Source organism: Salvelinus namaycush, chromosome 19 (assembly GCF_016432855.1).
Source record: "Salvelinus namaycush isolate Seneca chromosome 19, SaNama_1.0, whole genome shotgun sequence".
NCBI lineage: Eukaryota > Metazoa > Chordata > Actinopteri > Salmoniformes > Salmonidae > Salvelinus > Salvelinus namaycush.
The window spans coordinates 37,785,780-37,804,960 of record NC_052325.1 but is presented as its reverse complement, the minus strand read 5'-3'; the positions used below and the strand labels follow the sequence as shown (position 1 = coordinate 37,804,960).

General features: G+C 42.9%; 1 protein-coding gene across 1 annotated transcript; it reads left to right on the top strand.

The window, feature by feature from the left end:
- Positions 1 to 13,049: 13,049 nt before the first annotated feature.
- On the top strand, positions 13,050 to 15,575 carry LOC120063828 (cytochrome b reductase 1-like). Its single transcript, XM_039014140.1, has 4 exons — positions 13,050 to 13,263; positions 14,043 to 14,251; positions 14,524 to 14,678; positions 14,789 to 15,575. Exons 1-4 carry the CDS (start codon positions 13,071 to 13,073, stop codon positions 15,060 to 15,062), a joined length of 831 nt encoding a protein of 276 aa, XP_038870068.1. The 5' UTR covers positions 13,050 to 13,070; the 3' UTR covers positions 15,063 to 15,575.
- Positions 15,576 to 19,181: the final 3,606 nt, after the last annotated feature.

Here is a 19,181-nt window from a genome sequence, read left to right as displayed (position 1 = left end):
CCGGTTGTGCCCAGGGTCCTCCGCTGTCCAGAATCTCCTCCCAATTCCTATAGTCCTGCGTTCGCTGCTGCTGCCTTGTATCACGCTGCTTGGTCCTGGTATGGTGGGTAATTCTGTCACGATCGTCGTTAGGTGAAAGAGAGGACCAAGGCGCAGCGTGATATAAATACATCTTCTTTTTAATAGAAGATGAAACGAACACGAACACTAATACAAACTAGACAAATCAACAAACGACCGTGAAGCTATAATACGAAAGTGCAGACACAAGCAACTAACGTCAAGACATAGACAATTACCCACAACCTACCTAATGCCTATGGCTACCTAAATATGGCTCTCAATCAGAGACAACAATAGACAGCTGTCTCTAATTGAGAACCAATCCAGGCAACCATAGACTTACATAAACACCTACACTGAACACAACCCCATGAACTCTACAAAAACCCCTAGACAATACACACACCCTAGACTAGACAAAAACACACAAACATCCCCCATGTAACACCCTGACCTAACTAAAATAATAAAGAAAACAAAGATAACTAAGGCCAGGGCGTGACAACAATGCAGTATGGCACCGACAGAGATGGTCGCCTCACTTCAGGTTCTTAGGAAACTATGCAGAATTAAGTTTTTTAAATATATTATTTCTTACATTGTTACCCCAGAAAATGTTAAGTCTTATTACAGTTGAAGTCGGAAGTTTACGTACACCTTAGCCAAATACATTTAAACTCAGTTTTTCACAATTCCTGACATTTAATCCTAGTAAATAATTACTGTCTTAGGTCAGTTAGGATCACCACTTTATTTTAAGAATGTGAAATGTCAGAAAAATAGTTGAGAGAATGATTTATTTCAGCTTTTATTTCTTTCATCACATTCCCAGTGGGTCAGAAGTTTACGTACACTCAATTAGTATTTGGTAGCATGCCTTTAAATTGTTTAACTTGGGTCAAACGTTTCAGGTAGCCGTCCACAAGCTTCCCACAATAAATTGGGTGAATTTTGGCCCATTCCTCCTGACAGAGCTGGTGTAACTGAGTCAGGTTTGTAGGCCTCCTTGCTCGTACATGCTTTTCAGTTCTGCCCACACATTTTCTATAGGATTGAGGTCAGGGCTTTGTGATGGCCACTCCAATACCTTGACGACTTTGTTGTCCTTATGCCATTATGCCACAACTTTGGAAGTATGCTTGGGGTCATTGTCCATTTGGAAGACCCATTTGCGACCAAGCTTTAACTTCCTGACAGATGTCTTGAGATGTTGCTTCAATATAACCACATATTTTTCCTTCCTCATGAAGCCATCTATTTTGTGAAGTGCACCAGTCCCTCCTGCAGCAAGCATCCCCACAACATGATGCTGCCACCCCCGTGCTTCACGGTTGGGATGGTGTTCTTCGGCTTGCAAGCCTCCCCCTTTTTCCTCCAAACATAGCGATGGTCATTATGGCCAAACAGTTCTATTTTTATTTCATCAGACCAGAGGACATTTCTCCAAAAAGTACAATATTTGTCCCCATGTGCAGTTGCAAACCGTAGTCTGGCTTTTTTATGGCGGTTTTGGAGCAGTGGCTTCTTCCTTGCTGAGCGGCCTTTCAGGTTATATCAATATAGGAGTTGTTTTACATTTGTCATAAGAAACTAGCTCCCTGGTATACAGAAAATACCCGAGCTCTGAAGCAAGCTTCCAGAAAATTGGAACGGAAATGGCGCCACACCAAACTGGAAGTCTTCCGACTAGCTTGGAAAGACAGTACTGCGCAGTATCGAAGAGCCCTCACTGCTGCTCGATCATCCTACTTTTCCAACTTAATTGAGGAAAATAAGAACAATCCAAAATTTATTTTTGATACTGTCGCAAAGCTAACTAAAAAGCAGCATTCCCCAAGTGAGGATGGCTTTCACTTCAGCAGTAATAAATTCATGAACTTCTTTGAGGAAAAGATCATGATCATTAGAAAGCAAATTACGGACTCCTATTTAAATCTGCGTATTCCTCCAAAGCTCAGCTGTCCTGAGTCTGCACAACTCTGCCAGGACCTAGGATCAAGAGAGACACTTAATAGTTTTAGTACTATATCTCTTGACACAATGATGAAAATAATCATGGCCTCTAAACCTTCAAGCTGCATACTGGATCCTATTCCAACTAAACTACTGAAAGAGCTGCTTCATGTGCTTGGCCCTCCTATGTTGAACATAATAAACGGCTCTCTATCCACCGGATGTGTACCAAACTCAACGAAAAGTGGCAGTAATAAAGCCTCTCTTGAAAAAGCCAGAACTTGACCCAGAAAATATAAAAAACTATCGGCCTATATCAAATCTTCCATTCCTTTCAAAAATTTTAGAAAAAGCTGTTGCGCAGCAATTCACTGCCTTCCTGAAGACAAACAATGTATACAAAATGCTTCAGTCTGGTTTTAGACCCCATCATAGCACTGAGACTGCACTTGTGGTGGTAAATTACCTTTTAATGGCGTCAGACCGAGGCTCTGCATCTGTCCTCGTGCTACCAGACCTTAGTGCTGCCTTTGATACCATCGATCACCACATTCTTTTGGAGAGATTGGAAACCCAAATTGGTCTACACGGACAAGTTCTGGCCTGGTTTAGATCTTATCTGTCGGAAAGATATCAGTTTGTCTCTGTGAATGGTTTGTCCTCTGACAAATCAACTGTACATTTCGGTGTTCCTCAAGGTTCCGTTTTAGGACCACTATTGTTTTCACTATATATTTTACCTCTTGGGGATGTCATTCGAAAACATAATGTTAACTTTCACTGCTATGCGGATGACACACAGCTGTACATTTCAATGAAACATGGTGAAGCCCCAAAATTGCCCTCGCTAGAAGCCTGTGTTTCAGACATAAGGAAGTGGATGGCTGAAAACTTTCTACTTTTAAACTCGGACAAAACAGAGATGCTTGTTCTAGGTCCCAAGAAACAAAGAAATATTCTGTTAAATCTGACAATTAATCTTGATGGTTGTAAAGTCGTCTCAAATAAAACTGTGAAGGACCTCGGCGTTACTCTGGACCCTGATCTCTCTTTTTGACGAACATATCAAGACTGTTTCAAGGACAGCTTTTTTCCATCTACGTAACATTGCAAAAATCAGAAATGTTCTGTCCAAAAATGATGCAGAAAAGTTCATCCATGCTTTTGTTACTTCTAGGTTGGACTACTGCAATGCTCTACTTTCCGGCTACCCGGATAAAGCACTAAATAAACTTCAGTTAGTGCTAAATACGGCTGCTAGAATCCTGACTAGAACCAAAAAATGTGATCATATTACTCCAGTGCTAGCTTCCCTACACTGGCTTCCTGTTAAGGCAAGGGCTGATTTCAAAGTTTTACTGTTAACCTACAAAGCGTTACATGGGCTTGCTCCTACCTATCTTTCCGAGTTGGTCCTGCCGTACATACCTACACGTACGCTACGGTCACAAGACGCAGGCCTCCTAATTGTCCCTAGAATTTCTAAGCAAATTCAGTAGGTCATATGATTGAGTGTAGTCTGGCCCAGGAGTGTGAAGGTGAACGGAAAAGCTCTGGAGCAACGAACCGCCCTTGCTGTCTCTGCCTGGCCGGTTCCCCTCTCTCCACTGGGATTCTCTGCCTCTAACCCTACTACAGGCGCTGAGTCACTGGCTTACTGGGGCTCTTTCATGCCGTCCCTAGGAGGGGTGCGTCACTTGAGTGGGTTGAGTCACTGACGTGATCTTCCTGTCTGGGTTGGCGCCCCCCCTTGGTTTGTGTCGTGGCGGAGATCTTTGTGGGCTATACTCGGCCTTGTCTCAGGATAGTAAGTTGGTGGTTGAAGATATCCCTCTAGTGGTGCGGGGCTGTGCTTTGGCAAAGTGGGTGGGGTTATATCCTTCCTGTTTGGCCCTGTCCGGGGGTATCATCAGATGGGGCCACAGTGTCTCCTGACCCCTCCTGTCTCAGCCTCCAGTATTTATGCTGCAGTAGTTTATGTGTCGGGGGGCTAGAGTCAGTTTGTTATATCTGGAGTACTTCTCCTGTCTTATCCGGTGTCCTGTGTGAATTTAAGTGTGCTCTCTCTAATTCTCTCCTTCTCTCTTTCTTTCTCTCTCTCGGAGGACCTGAGCCCTAGGACCATGCGTCAGGACTACCGGGCATGATGACTCCTTGCTGTCCCCAGTCCACCTGGCCTTGCTGCTGTTCCAGTTTCAACTGTTCTGCCTGCGGCTATGGAACCCTGACCTGTCCACCGGACGTGCTACCTGTCCCAGACCTGCTGTTTTCAACTCTCTAGAGACCGCAGGAGCGGTAGAGATACTCTTAATGGTCGGCTATGAAAAGCCAACTGACATTTACTCCTGAGGTGCTGACTTGCTACACCCTCGATAACTTCTGTGATTATTATTATTTGACCATGCTGGTCATTTATGAACATTTGAACATCTTGACCATGTTCTGTTATAATCTCCACCCTGCACAGCCAGAAGAGGACTGGCCACCCCTCATAACCTGGTTCCTCTCTAGGTTTCTTCCTAGGTTTTGGCCTTTCTAGGGAGTTTTTCCTAGCCACCGTGCTTCTACTCCTGCATTGCTTGCTGTTTGGGGTTTTAGGCTGGGTTTCTGTACAGCACTTCGAGATATTAGCTGATGTACGAAGGGCTATATAAAATAAATTTGATTTGATTGATTTGATTTACTGTGGCTATAGATACTTTTGTACCTGCTTCCTCCAGCATCTTCACAAGGCCCTTTGCTGTTGTTCTGGGATTGATTTGCACTTTTTGCACCAAAGTACATTCATCTCTAGGAGACAGAACGCGTCTCCTATCTGAGCGGTGTGATGGCTGTGTGGTCCCATAGTGTTTATACTTGCGTACTATTGTTTGTACAGATGAACGTGGTACCTTCACGCATTTGGAAATTGCTCCCAAGGATGAACCAGACTTGTGGAGGTCTACAATTTATTTTCTGAGGTCTTGGCTGATATCTTTTCATTTTCCCATGATGTCAAGCAAAGAGGCACTGACTTTGAAGGTAGGCCTTGAAATACATCCACGGGTACTCCTCCAATTGACTCAAATTATGTCAATTAGCCTATCATAAGCTTCTAAAGCCACGACATAATTTTCTGGAATTTTCCAAGCTGTTTAAAGGCACTGTCAACTTAGTGTATGTAAACTTCTGACCCACTGGAATTGTGATACAGTGAATTATAAGTGAAATAATCTGTCTGTAAACAATTGTTGGAAACATTACTTGTGCCATGCTTTATGATTAATGACTCATGGTGTAATCATAACAACATACAGGAACTCAAGCCCTTCTGCTCAACCGATCTAGAATTCCTTACAATCAAGTGCCGGCCATTTTACCTACCAAGAGAATTCTCGTCAGTTATAGTCACAGATGTGTACATTCCCCCTCAAGCAGACACCAAGACGGCCATCAAGGAACTTCACTGGACATTATGCAGACTGGAAACCATACATCCTGAGGCTAGATTTATTGTAGCTGGGTTTTTTAACAAAGCAAATTTGAGAACAAGTCTACCTAAATTCTTTCAGCATATTGATTGCACAATGTGCATGCACAACACCCTCGACCACTGCTACTCTAACTTCCACAATGCATACAAAGTCCTCCCCCACCCTCCCTTCGGGCAAATCGGACCACGACACCATTTTGCTCCTTCCGTCTTATAAGCAAAAACTCAGGATGTACCAGTGACGAGAACCATTCAACGCTGGTCCGACCAGTCGGAAGCCACGCTTCAAGATTGTTTTGATCACGCGGACTGGAATATGTTCCGGTCAGCCTCCGAGAACAACATCGACCTATACTCTGGCTCACTGAGCGTGATTATAAAGAAGTGCATTGAAGCTGATGTACCCACTGTGACTATTAAAACCTACCCTAACCAGAAACAATGGATGGATGGTGGCATTTGCGCAAAACTGAAAGCGATCCACCGCATTCAACCATGGAAAGATGTCTTGGAATATGTCTGAATATAAACAGTGTAGCTATTCCCTCCGTAAGGCAAGCAAAATGCCAGTACAGGGACAAGGTGGAGTCGCAATTCAACGGCTCAGACACGAGACGTATGTGGTAGGGTCTACAGGAAATCACAGACTACAAAAATAAATCCAGCCACGTCACGGACACCAACATCACGCTTCCAGACAAACTTAACACTTTCTTTGCCCACTTTGAGGATAATACAGTCCAACCGTTGCTGCATGCTAACAAGTACTGCGCCCAGAAGGCATCCCTAGCCGCGTCCTCAAAGCATGCACAGACCAGCTGGCTGGTGTGTTTACGGACATATTCAAATCGCTCCCTATCCCAGTCTGTTGTCCCCACATGCTTCAAGATGGCTACCATTGTTCTTGTACCCAAGAAGCCAAAGATAACTGAACTAAATGACTACCGCCCCGTAGCACTCACTTCTGTCATCATGAAGTGCTTCAAATGACTAGTCAAGGATCATATCACCTTCACCTTACCGGCCACCCTAGACCCACTTCAGTTTGCATACCGCCCCAACAGGTTCACAGACGACGCAATCGCCATCACACTGCCCTATCCCATCTGGACAAAAGGAATACCTACTGTATGTAAGAATACTGTTCATTGACTACAGCTCAGCATTCAACACCATAGTATCCTCCAAGCTCATCATCAAGCTGGAGGCCCGGGGTCTCAACCCCACCCTGTGCAATTGGGTCCTGGACTTTGACAGGCCGTCCCCAGGTGGTGAAGGTAGGAAACAACATCTCCACTTTGCTGACCCTCAACACTGGGGCCCCAAAAGGGTGCGTGCTCAGCCCCCTCCAGTACTCCTTGTTCACCCACGACTGCATGGCCATGCACGCCTCCAACTCAATCATCAAGTTTGCAGATGACACAACAGTAGTGGGCTTGATTACCAACAACGACGAGACAGCCTTCAGGGAGGAGGTGAGGGTGTTTTGTCAGGTAAACAACCTCTCCATCAACAAAATGAAGGCGCTGATCGTGGACTTCAGGAAACACCAGAGGGAGCAGCCCCCTATCCACATCGAAGGGACAGCAGTGGAGAAGGTGGAAAGTTAAGTTCCTCGGCGTACACATCACGGACAAAATGAAATGGTCCACCCACACAGACAGTGTGGTGAAGAAGGAAGGCTGAAGAAATGTGGCTTGTCACCTAAAACCTTACCAAACTTTTACAGATGCACAATCGAGAGCATCTTGTCAGGCTATGTCACAGCCTGGTACGGCAACTGCACCGTCCTCAACCGCAAGGCTCTCTAGAGGGTGGTGCGGTCTACACAACGAATCACCGGGGGCAAACTACCCGCCCTCCATGACACCTACAGCACCCGATGTCACAGGTAGGCCAAAAAGATCATCAAGGACATCATCCACCCAAGCCACTGCCTGTTCACACCACTACCATCCAGAAGGCGAGGTCAGTACATGTGCATCAAAGCTGGGACCGAGAGACCTAAAAACAGTTTCTATCTCAAGGCCATCAGACTGCTAAACATCAATCACTAACTCAGAGAGGCTGCTGCCTACATTGAGATCCAGTCACTGGCCACTTCAATAAATGGATCAGTAGTCACTTTATACAATGTACTCTAAATAATGCCACTTTAATAATGTTTACATATCTTACATTACTCATATCACATGTATATACTGTATTTTATAACATCTATTGCACTTTGCCTATGCCGCTCATCCATATACTTACATGTACATATTCTCATTCACCCCTTTAGATGTGTGTGTATTAGATAGTTGTTGGTGAATTGTTAGATTACTCGTTAGATATTACTGCACTGTCAGAACTAGAAGCACAAGCATTTCGCTACACTCACATTAACATCTGCTTACCATGTGTATGTGACAAATAAAATTGATTTTATTTAAATAAAAAATGTGTGTTATTGAGCCAACAATGATGGGCGCTGCACTCTTAAGCAGATCTGGATCCAATTGGTTGGCCCCTGTGGATTTCTTGTTGTCTATTGCTTGCAAAGCATCCAGGACTTATTTTTCTGTAAATAACCTAAAAGAAAAGCTTTGACTATCATTTCTCTGGTCATTCAGCAAGTTTCCCCTATCAGCAACCAGCCCAGTATCATTGTGAATAGGCTTAAAAGTTATTTCAAAGCGATAAAATGGTGATTAAATGCATCAATGATGGAATTTTTTTCCATAATGAGGCCAGTGTCTGGCCTAACTGAAGTTTGCAAAGTTCCTCTTTTTGATGACACGGGGCTGAGATATTAGTATTCTCACATCTCTAACACAAAACAACTGGGCAATGGTCACTAATGGCCTGGGGCGAAGACAAGAGTAGAAACATATTTTGGGATGTGCATATTGACGGGAACTGGATGTCAGGCGGTGGGTGTAGCTGGTGCATGAAGTCAGGCGCAGGAGAGCAGAGATAAGTGAACAATGCACTTTAATAAAGGCAAATGCACAAAGTAACAAACCCAATGTGCGAACAAAAATAATGGTTGCCACTAAACAAAGGTGAAACAGCACCCGGGAATAAACCAGCCGGAAACGTACCGACCTAACAAATAAACAATCACGCACAAAGACATGGGGGAAACAGAGGGCTAAATACACAACACATAATGAGGGAAATTAAACCAGGTGTGTGGGAAAACAAGACAACACAAATGGAAAATGAAAAATGGATCAGTGATGGCTAGAAGACCGGCGACGTCGACCGCCGAACACCACCCGAACAAGGAGAGGCATCGACTTCGGCAAAAGTCGTGACAGTACCCCCCCTTGACGCCCGGCTCCAGCAGCGCGCCGACACCGGCCTCGGGGACAACCCGGAGGGCGAGGCGCAGGGCGATCCGGACGAAGACGGTGGAACTCCCGCAGCATTGAAGGGTCCAACACGTCCTCCACCGGAACCCAGCATCTCTCCTCCGGACCATACCCCTCCCAGTCCATGAGGTACTGAAGGCCCCTCGCCCAATGTCTCGAATCCAGTATGGAACGAATGGAGTACGCCGGGGCCCCCTCAATGTCCAGAGGGGGCGGAGGAACCTCCCGCACCTCAGACTCCTGGAGCGGGCCAGCCACCACCGGCCTGAGGAGAGACACATGGAACGAGGGGTTAATGCGGTAAACATGCTCAATGGGTGACATGTCTGCAGACCATGGAAGAACTGGGACATTTGTAGCTTCCAGGAACTGTGTACAGATCCTTGCGACATGGGGCTGTGCATTATCATGCTGAAACCTGAGGTGATGGCGGCGGATTAATGGCATGACAATGCCTGCCCATACCATAACCCCACCACCACCATGGGGCACTTTGTTCACAACGTTGAGTTCAGCAAACCGCTCGCCGCCACAACGCCATGCACACTGTCTGCCATCTGCCCGGTACAGTTGAAACCGGGATTCATCCGTGAAGAGCACACTTCTCCAGCGGTCCAGTGGCCATCGACGGTGAGCATTTACCCACTGAAGTCCGTTACGACCCCAAACTACAGTCAGTTCAAGACCATGGTGAGGACGACGAGCACGCAGATGAGCTTCCTCGAGACGGTTTCTGACAGTTTATGCAGAAATTCTTCGGTTGTGCAAATCCTTAGTTTCATCAGCAGTCCAGGTGGCTGATCTCAGACAGTAAAGAAGCTGGATGTGGAGGTCCTGTGCTGGCGTGGTTACATGTGGTCTGCGGTTGTGAGGCCGGTTGGACGTACTGTCAAATTCTCTAAAACGACATTGGAGGCGGATGATGGTAAAGAAATGAACATTCAATTCTCTGGCAACAGATCTGGTGGACTGTTGCCAGAGAACTGCAGTCAGCGTGCCAATTACATGCTTCCTCAAAACATGAGACATCTGTGGCATTGTGTTGTGTGACAAAACTGCACATTTTAGAATGGCCCCAGCACAAGTTGCATCTGTAGGGAATCGAACCACTCGATTTCGTCCTTACGTTATATCGGCTTTGAACACGTCACCCTCCCTAGGAGAGGGGTTGACCTCGATAATTTATTGTTTGAATGAGAGGCTGCCTGGATCTTTAATTTAAAACCCATGCTCCTTTCGGTCTCAACGTAGACTTTGATCTGAAGCCATTCCTGTAAGTATTGTGATTTTGCTATTCATTGCAAAATGTTTGTAGGCCTATGTAGCCAAGTTGTATCTATGATCTACAGTTGAAGTCGGAAGTTTACAAACATTTAGGTTGGAGTCATTAAAACTCATTTTTTAACCACTCCACAAATTTCTTGTTAACAACTATAGTTTTGGCAAGTCGGTTAGGACATCTACTTTGTGCATGACACAAGTAATTTTTCCAACAATTGTTTACAGGCAGATTATTTCACTGTATCACAGTTCCAGTGGGTCAGACGTTTACATACACTAAGTAACCAAAAGAAGTGTTAAACAAGTCAAAATCTATTTTATATTTGAGATTCTTCAAATTAGCCACCTTTTGCCTTGATGACAGCTTTGCACACTCTTGGCATTTTCTCAACCAGCTTCATGAGGTAGTCACCTGGAATGCATTTCAATTAACAGGTGTGCCTTGTTCAAAGTTAATTTGTGGAAATTCTTTCCTTCTTACTGTGTTTGAGCCAATCAGTTGTGTTGTGACAAGGTAGGGTTGGTATACAGAAGATAGCCCTATTTGGTAAAAGACCAAGTCCATATTATGGCAAGAACTGCCCAAATAAGCCAATAGAAACGACCGTCCATCATTACTAAGAGAGTGAAGGTCAGTCAATCTGGGAAAATTTCAATAACTTTTAAAGTTTCTTCATGTGCAGTCACAAAAAACATCAAGCGCTATAATGAAACTGGCTCTCATGAGGACCGCCACAGGAAAGGAAGACCCAGAGTTACCTCTGCTGCAGAGGGTAAATTCATTAGAGTTACCAGCCTCAGATTGCAGCCAAAATAAATGCTTCACAGAGAACAAGTAACAGACACATCTCAACATCAACTGTTCAGAGGAGACTTTGCTGGAAAGAAACCCCTTCTAAAAGGACACCAATAATAATAAGAGACTTGCTTGGGCCAAGAAACACGACCAATAGACATTAGACCATTGGAAATCTGTCCTTTGGTCTGTTGAGTCCAAATTTGAGATTTTTGGTTCCAACCGTTGTGTCTTTGTGAGAGACGCAGAGTAGGTGAACGGATGATCTCCGCATGTGTGGTTTCCACCGCGAAGCAAGGAGGAGGTGGTGTGATGGTGTGGGGGTGCTTTGCTGGTGACACTGTCTGTGATTTATTTAGAATTCAAGGCACACTTAACCAGCATGGCTACCACAGCCTTCTGCAGCAATACGCCATCCCATCTGGTTTGCGCTTAGTGGGACTATTATTTGTTTTTCAACAGGACAATGACCCAACACACCTCCAGGCTGTGTAAGGGCTATTTGACCAAGAAGGAGAGTGATGGAGTGCTGCATCAGATGACCTGGCATCCACAATCACCTGACCTCAACCCAATTGAGATGGTTTGAGATGAGTTGGACCACAGAGTGAAGGAAAAGCAGGCAACAAATGCTCAGCATATGTGGGAACTCCTTCAAGACTGTTGGAAAGGCATTCCAGGTTAAGCTGGTTGAGAGAATGCCAAGAGTGTGCAAAGCTGTCAAGGCAAAGGGTGGCTACTTTCTAGAAACTAAAATATATTTTGATTTGTTTAACACTTTTTTGGTTAATACATGATTCCATATGTGTTATTTCATAGTTTAGATGTCTTCAATATCATTCTACAATGTAGAACATTTTTAAAATAAAGAAAACCCTTGAATGAGTAGGTGTGTCCATACTTGACTGGTACTGTATATTTTTTAAATATTTTGACATATTTATACGGCTGAGCTTATAAATATGTTGCTCATTTCAGTGGTTTCAGAGTCCCGCAATAAGAGCTGAGATGCTAATATTTGTGTAAACTCTTTACAGTTGTGTTCTGTGGGTGTCACTGAGTAGGCTGATTTCCCATTTCATAGGTGCACAATCCATAGGTTAGGCTGTGCAGTGCAATATGAATGTCCAACACACAGCAGACTGACTGGAAAAGTGATTACCCACAATCAAAGTCCTGCAATAAGAGCTAAGACGCTAATATTTGTGTAAACTCTTTACAGTTGTGTTCTTTGAGTGTCACAGAATAGGCTGATATGCCATTTCATGAGTGCACAATCCATACAATAGGTTAGGCTGTACAGTGCAAATAAGTATGCCCCCAATGCAATTCTGAATTCAAATACATCCACAGTTCGAATTCAAAATATTTCATTTTTTTTGTCAAATTAACTAATAATTTTCTTTTGTTGATTTTGTATTAGCATTATCTTGTCCAATTGTGGCATTATTCCACAATTTGTATCTGTTTGAATCAGTTTCAATTTGGGACTTATATTTTGAACAGCGAACATCGATTCTTCTATTGTTGCTCATGCTAATGTTGTGCACGACACATTGGTGATCTGTTTTATATCTGCTGTGTCTGTGTTACCTGGCCTCAGAGCATTTCGTATCATTCTTTACCTAAATACTTCACTCTCCATTTAGTATATGTTACATTTCGTATGGTATGTATTCATTTGTGAATGTCCTTAATCCATTTCGTATGATATGTTACGAATTACAATTCGTAGCTAAAAAGCAGTAAGAAGTTGAAAGTTGCTAATTAGCTAAAATTGTCTGATGAGATTCCAACATGCAGCCTTGGAGTTATTATACACTTGTGTTATACGCCCACCGTTCCACCCAGACCAACAATTATCCTTTTATTTTTGCCTTGTCGTATGTAACCATACCAAACGTAACATATCATACTAATTTGAGGGTCCCGGATTGACCGATTACTATGTTACGTCTAGTCTATGAGACCAGTCTGTTCTGTCTGACCCATTTGTAACAACGAAGGTTACAAAACGTTGGTGTTACAAAACATTTGCAGATTTGTTATTGGAAAATAATGACTCATGACGCCCCCCCCCCCCACACTTGAAATTCCTCAAATCACTTCCTTCATTAATCTAGTGTTGGCGTTCGCGCTGTTAGAGATGGCGATGGAGAATTTCAAGCAGTTCCTGTTCGCTTTGTCCGCTGCGGTTACCGTTGGTTTTGTCTCGATAATTTTTGTTTTGAGATGGGTTTTCTACTTCAAGGAAGGTTTAGCATGGGATGGAGGACTGGCCGAATTCAATTGGCACCCGGTTTTAATCGTTACCGGGTTCATTTTTATGCAGGGAATTGGTGAGAAGTTTGTATCTGTTTATTACTCTCTCAAGTACAGAATTCAGCTAAATCTGAAGCGATTGAGTTTGGCCGACAAAGTCTTCGTTTTAACAAGTTATTTTGATCTGAAAGTTATTTCACCAAGCCGTTTGGAACCTGGAAGATTTTTCTCCCAAAATTCCGAAGTAACGTTAACTCAAAGAAAAGGGCTACATTGTATCTATTCACTGTCAGGGTACTATTATTGAAAGAAATATGCATTGTTTTCTAAACCGTTTCGGTTGTTTGCTTTATTATCATCAGTTTTGTTGTATACAAATATGTTAGAGCACGATCTATGCTAATGTTGCACTGATGCATTTCTGAGTAAAACAAGACCCTTTGATTCTTTACAAAGTTTAAGCGAATGAGTTATACTCAGATTTTCTACCAAGATTCCAGACCATGTGCATTCTTCCACTTGAAGTAGGCTATTTCCTTGAGTGTAGCCTAAATAACTTAAATGACACATTTAACTTTGATTTGTATGTGCTTGGGATTACATTAGTTAAAAATGATTTTATTGGCCTACCCGCTTAAACTAAACAAAATGAAAATGATATAATGCGATGGCCATATTTTATGTGTAGAAGTAGGCCTACCTCATAGGGATGTAAGAAACAGGATGTTACAACATCTGGTATGTATAGCAAGAATTGCTCATCTCAGAGTATTATTCACATTCAATCACTTTGGATTGAATGCATTTTCATGATTAAACATCAGTTGAATAAGTATGCTACTTTTGTCGGTTTCAGCCATTGTCGTGTATAGGTTGCCATGGACCTGGAAGTGCAGCAAGTTAATGATGAAGTTTATTCATGCTGGCTTAAACATACTGGCCTTCATTTTCGCTGCCATATCTCTGGTAGCAGTATTTGACTTCCACAACGCACAAAACATCCCCAACATGTACAGCCTGCACAGCTGGGTGGGGCTAGCAGCTGTGATACTTTATTCACTACAGGTAAGTACACCAAAATATATTGTGTAGCCTATTATAATGCTGTAGAAATGTCCTTAATGAATGCTTCATAATGTATTATATTGTTATAAAGCTTTGTCATAAAGCATCATTCTAATAGATTTTGTTGTTACTATTTAACTACAGCTCTATGCATGGACGCTTGTGTAGGCTGTTTATGAAGTACATTTTATGGCACAGTAAGACCGGTATATTCCATTCTTCATTACAATGCTTGACACAGTTTCCTGATGTTTCCTTCTTTTACTGAGCAGCTTGTCCTGGGAGTGTGTATATACCTGATACCCATCACCCCGACATACCTGAGAGCCGCGTTTATGCCCCTGCACATCTACAGTGGCCTGTTCATCTTTACCAGTGTCATAGCCACTGCACTTATGGGCATCACAGAGAAGCTAATTTTTGGCCTGTAAGTTTTATAATATGGGAAATATGGGACATACACTAAACTTTGGTACTTAGAGACCCCATTTTATAAACATATTACAGCTATAGCTAACTCTCTTCTTTGTCTCTCAGGAAAAATCCCAGTTACAAAGACTCTCCCCCAGAGGCCACCTTTGTGAATGTGCTGGGAGTACTTATAGTTATTTTTGGAGGAATCATCCTCTGGATCGCTACTCGCCCCTCTTGGAAACGCCCCAGTGAGCAGGTCCTGCGCTCCCCGCCTACTAACGGGGGTGGGTCAGTTGGCACCAAAGTGTCTGAACAAACTGACCCGATTGACCCCAAAGGCAATGGAGATGCCAGAAGAAGGAGTGGTAAATTGGAGGACTCCGGACAGGTCAACTGAGTAACATGAAATCCAACTGCTGATTCTGTCTGTCTGTTGATGCTTTAAAAAGTTGCATTTATCTACTGGCATTCCCTCAGCAAATGTAAACCTTTGTTCCAAATAGCACCTTGAGGAATTGTTTCCAACAGTTCCAGAATGTTGATCTTTAAACTGTTTTTTTTATTTGATGTAGTTGAATGTAATGGACAATGATTTGATAAGGATTTAACTAGCCTATTGAAGATTAGACAGATTATCAAATATACTGAACAAAAATATAAATTCAACAATGTCAAAAATTTTACTGAGTTACAGTTTATACAAGGAAATCAGTTAATTTAAATAAATAAATTAGGCCCTAATCTATGTATTTCATATGACTGGAAATACAGATATGCATCTGTTGGTCACAGATACCTTTTTAGTAGGGGCAGGAATCAGAAAAACAGTATCTGGTGTGACCACCATTTGCCTCATGCAGCATGAAATCTTCACATATAATTGATCAGGCTGTTGGTTGTGGCCTGTAGAATGTTGTCCCACTCCTCTTCAATGGCTGTGCGAAGTTGTTGGATACTGGCGGGAACTGGAACACGCTGTCGTACACGTCGATCCAGAGCATCCTCAAACATGCTCAATGCGTGACATGTCTGGTGAGTATGCAGGCCATGGAAGAACTGGGACATTTTCAGCTTCCAGGAATTTAGTACAGATCCTTGTGATATGGGGCTGTGCATTATCATGAGGTGATGGCGGCGGATGAATGGCACGACAATGGGCCTCAAGTTCTTGTCACGTAATCTCTGTGCATTCAAATTGCCATCGATAAAATGAAAGTGTGTTCGTTGTCCGTAGCTTATGCCTGCCCATAACCCCACCGCCACCATGTGGCACTCTGTTCACAACGTTGACATCAGTAAACCACTTTCCCACATGATGCCATGAATGTGGTCGGCGGTTGTGAAGCCGGTTGGAAGTACTGCCAAATTCTCTAAAACAACATTGGAGAAGGCTTATGGTAGAGAAATTAACATTCAATTATCTGGCAACAGCTCTGGTGGACATTCCTGCAGTCAGCATGCCAATTGCACGCTCCCTCAAATCTGTGGCGTTGTATTGTGTGACAAAACTGCACATTTTAGAGTGGCCTTTTATTGTCCCCATCACAAGGTGCACCTGTGTAATGATCATGCTGTTTAATTAGCTTCTTGATATGCCACACCTGTCAGCTGGATGGATTATCTTGGCAAAGGAGAAATGCTCACTAACAGGGATGTAAACTAATTTGTGCACAAAATTTGAGAGAAATTAGCTTTTTGTGCTCATGGAAAATTTCAAGGGCCTTTTATTTCAGCTCATGAAATGTTGCATATATATTTTTGTTCAGTGTACATATTCCTTACATTTGTGTAACTTTAATGATGATTACATACTGTATTCTTCAGTGTTTTTAATTTTAATTTAAGGCAGGACTTACAGAACAAACACATCTTTAGGTGTGAGGGGTGAATCCATTATAATCCAAATATATGTATTATTACATACAGGTCTACCTAAAGGCAATATAGGCAAACACAAATTTCATCATTACACTGTTCAATATACTATTGATTTAAATCAGTGAGGAATTCATGAATGCTGCTTAATAGTATTAAAGCATATTTTGCAAATGATTTAGTACATTATAACATTACCAGCATTTTTGTAGACATGAGGTCTATATACATTTTTGTTGCATTTTGATCACTGGCAGCTCAATTAAATAGTACTCGCAAAACAACAGTCTCAATGTCAACAGCGAAGAGGCGACTCCGAGATGTTGGCCTTCTAAGCAGAGTTCCTCTGTCCAGTGTCTGTGTTCTTTTGCCCATCTTAATCTTTTCTTTTTATTGGCCAGTCTAAGATATGTATTTTTCTTTGCAACTCTGCCTAGAAGGACAGCATCCCGGAGTCGCCTCTTCACTGTTGGTGTTGAGACTGGTGTTTTGCGGGTACTATTTAATGAAGCTGCCAGTTGAGGACTTGTGAGGTGTCTGTTTCTCAGACTAGACACACTAATGTACTTGTCCTCTTGCTCAGTTGTGCACCGGGGCCTCCAACTCTTTCTATTCTGGTTAGAGACAGTTTGCGCTGTTCTGTGAAGGGAGTAGTACACAGCGTTGTACCAGATCTTCAGTTTCTTGGCAATTTCTCGCATGGAATAGCCATTTCTCAGAAAAAGAATATACTGACGAGTTTCAGAAGACAGTTCTTTGTTTCTGGCCATTTTGAGCCTGTAATCGAACCCACAAATGATGATGCTCCAGAATGTCAACTAGACTAAAGGCCAGTTTTATTGCTTCTTTAAATCAGAAAAACAGTTCTTAGCTGTGCTTACATAACTGCAAAAGGTTTTTCTAATTATCAATTAGCCTTTTAAAATGATAAACTTGGATTAGCTAACACAACGTGCCATTGAAACACAGGAGTGATGGTTGCTGATAATGAGCCTCTGTAAGCCTATATAGATTTTCCATAATCGTTTTTTTTTTAAATCAGCCGTTTCCAGCTACAATAGTAATTTACAAATTAACAGTGTCTATACACTGTATTTCTGATCAATTTGGTGTTATTTTAATGGTAAAAAAAAGTGCTTTTCTTTCAAAAACAAGGACATTTCTAAGTGATCCCAAACTTTTGAACGGTATGTATATTATCTGTAGGGTTAATGGAATTTCACACCTTGGATCCAAATCATAGTATTACATGCAGATAAATTGTCAGGACTAGGACATGTATCTCTCCAGTAACGCTTATCTTCATTAGCTGCAACTGCGATCTTAGTACTTTGAGTAGACAGTGCTCCCTACTGGCGTAGTAAGATGATTTCCAGCAAATCTCTGCTGCGGATATTAATTTGACTGTCGCTCTTCTGCATACGTAATTCCGCAATACACATCCGTTGTGTTGGGTCATGGCAACAAAAAATATCCAGTTTTTGTCAAATTAACGTTGTATTGACTTTTCTTAGCAGGTTAGTTGAATTAACGTAGCAGGATAGGGTTAGCTAAAAATGCAACAAAAAAAATACGTTAATTTGACAAAAGCTGGATCCCTTCTAGCCATTGTGTTGGGTCGGCACTAGTTACCACAGCCACAAAGTCAGAAGGCCCGCATACTCAACCAATCAGACGAGGGAGTGTGATGACGCGTATGCCGGTTTAAGGTTCTTGGGAAACGACCAATCAGACGAGGGAGTGTGACGCGTCTTGCCGACCGGCATGCAAGGACAGACATGCATTTACACTACATGATCAAATGTACGTGGACACCTGCTCATCGAACATCTCATTCCAAAATCATGGGCATTAATATGGAGTTGGTCCCCCCTTTGCTGCTATAACAGCCTCCACTCTTCAGGGAAGGCTTTCCACTAGATGTTGGAACATTGCTGCGGGAACTTGCTTCCATTCAGTCACAAGAGCATTACTGAGGTCGGGATACTTATGTTGGGCGATTAGGCCTGGCTCGCATCGGCGTTCCAATTAATCTCAAAGGTGTTCGATGTGGTTGAGGTCAGGGCTCTGTGCAGGTCAGTCAAGTTTTTCCACACCGATCTCGACAAACCATTTCTGTATGATCCACAGGGGCATTGTCATGCACAGGGGCATTGTCATGCTGAAACAGGAAAGGTCCTTCCCCAAACTGTTGCCACAAAGTTGGAAGCACAGAATCGTCTAGAATGTCATTAAGATTAAGATGTCCCTTCACCGGAACTAAGGGGCCTGAACCATGAAAAACAGCCCCAGACCATTATTCCTCCTCCACCAAACGTTACAGTTTGAACTATGAATTGGTGATGTAGCGTCTCCTGGCATCACCAAACCCAGATTTGTCTGTTGGACTGCCAGAGGAAGAAGGACTTGTCACTGCTCCAGATAACTCCTCTGTGCTTGGAATGGAATCCATTATGCTAGCGAGCTCATTTTAGGACAACTTACCCTTTTGCCCAAGACTTTTGTTATTTCTCAATGTTATGTTTTAGTGACGTTGCTAATTCTTGTTCCCGAACTCGAGACATGCCATTTCGAAAACGAGGTTTTCCCACGAAATGGAATATACGTCATCACATTCCCTCATCTTATTGGTCGGATAGGC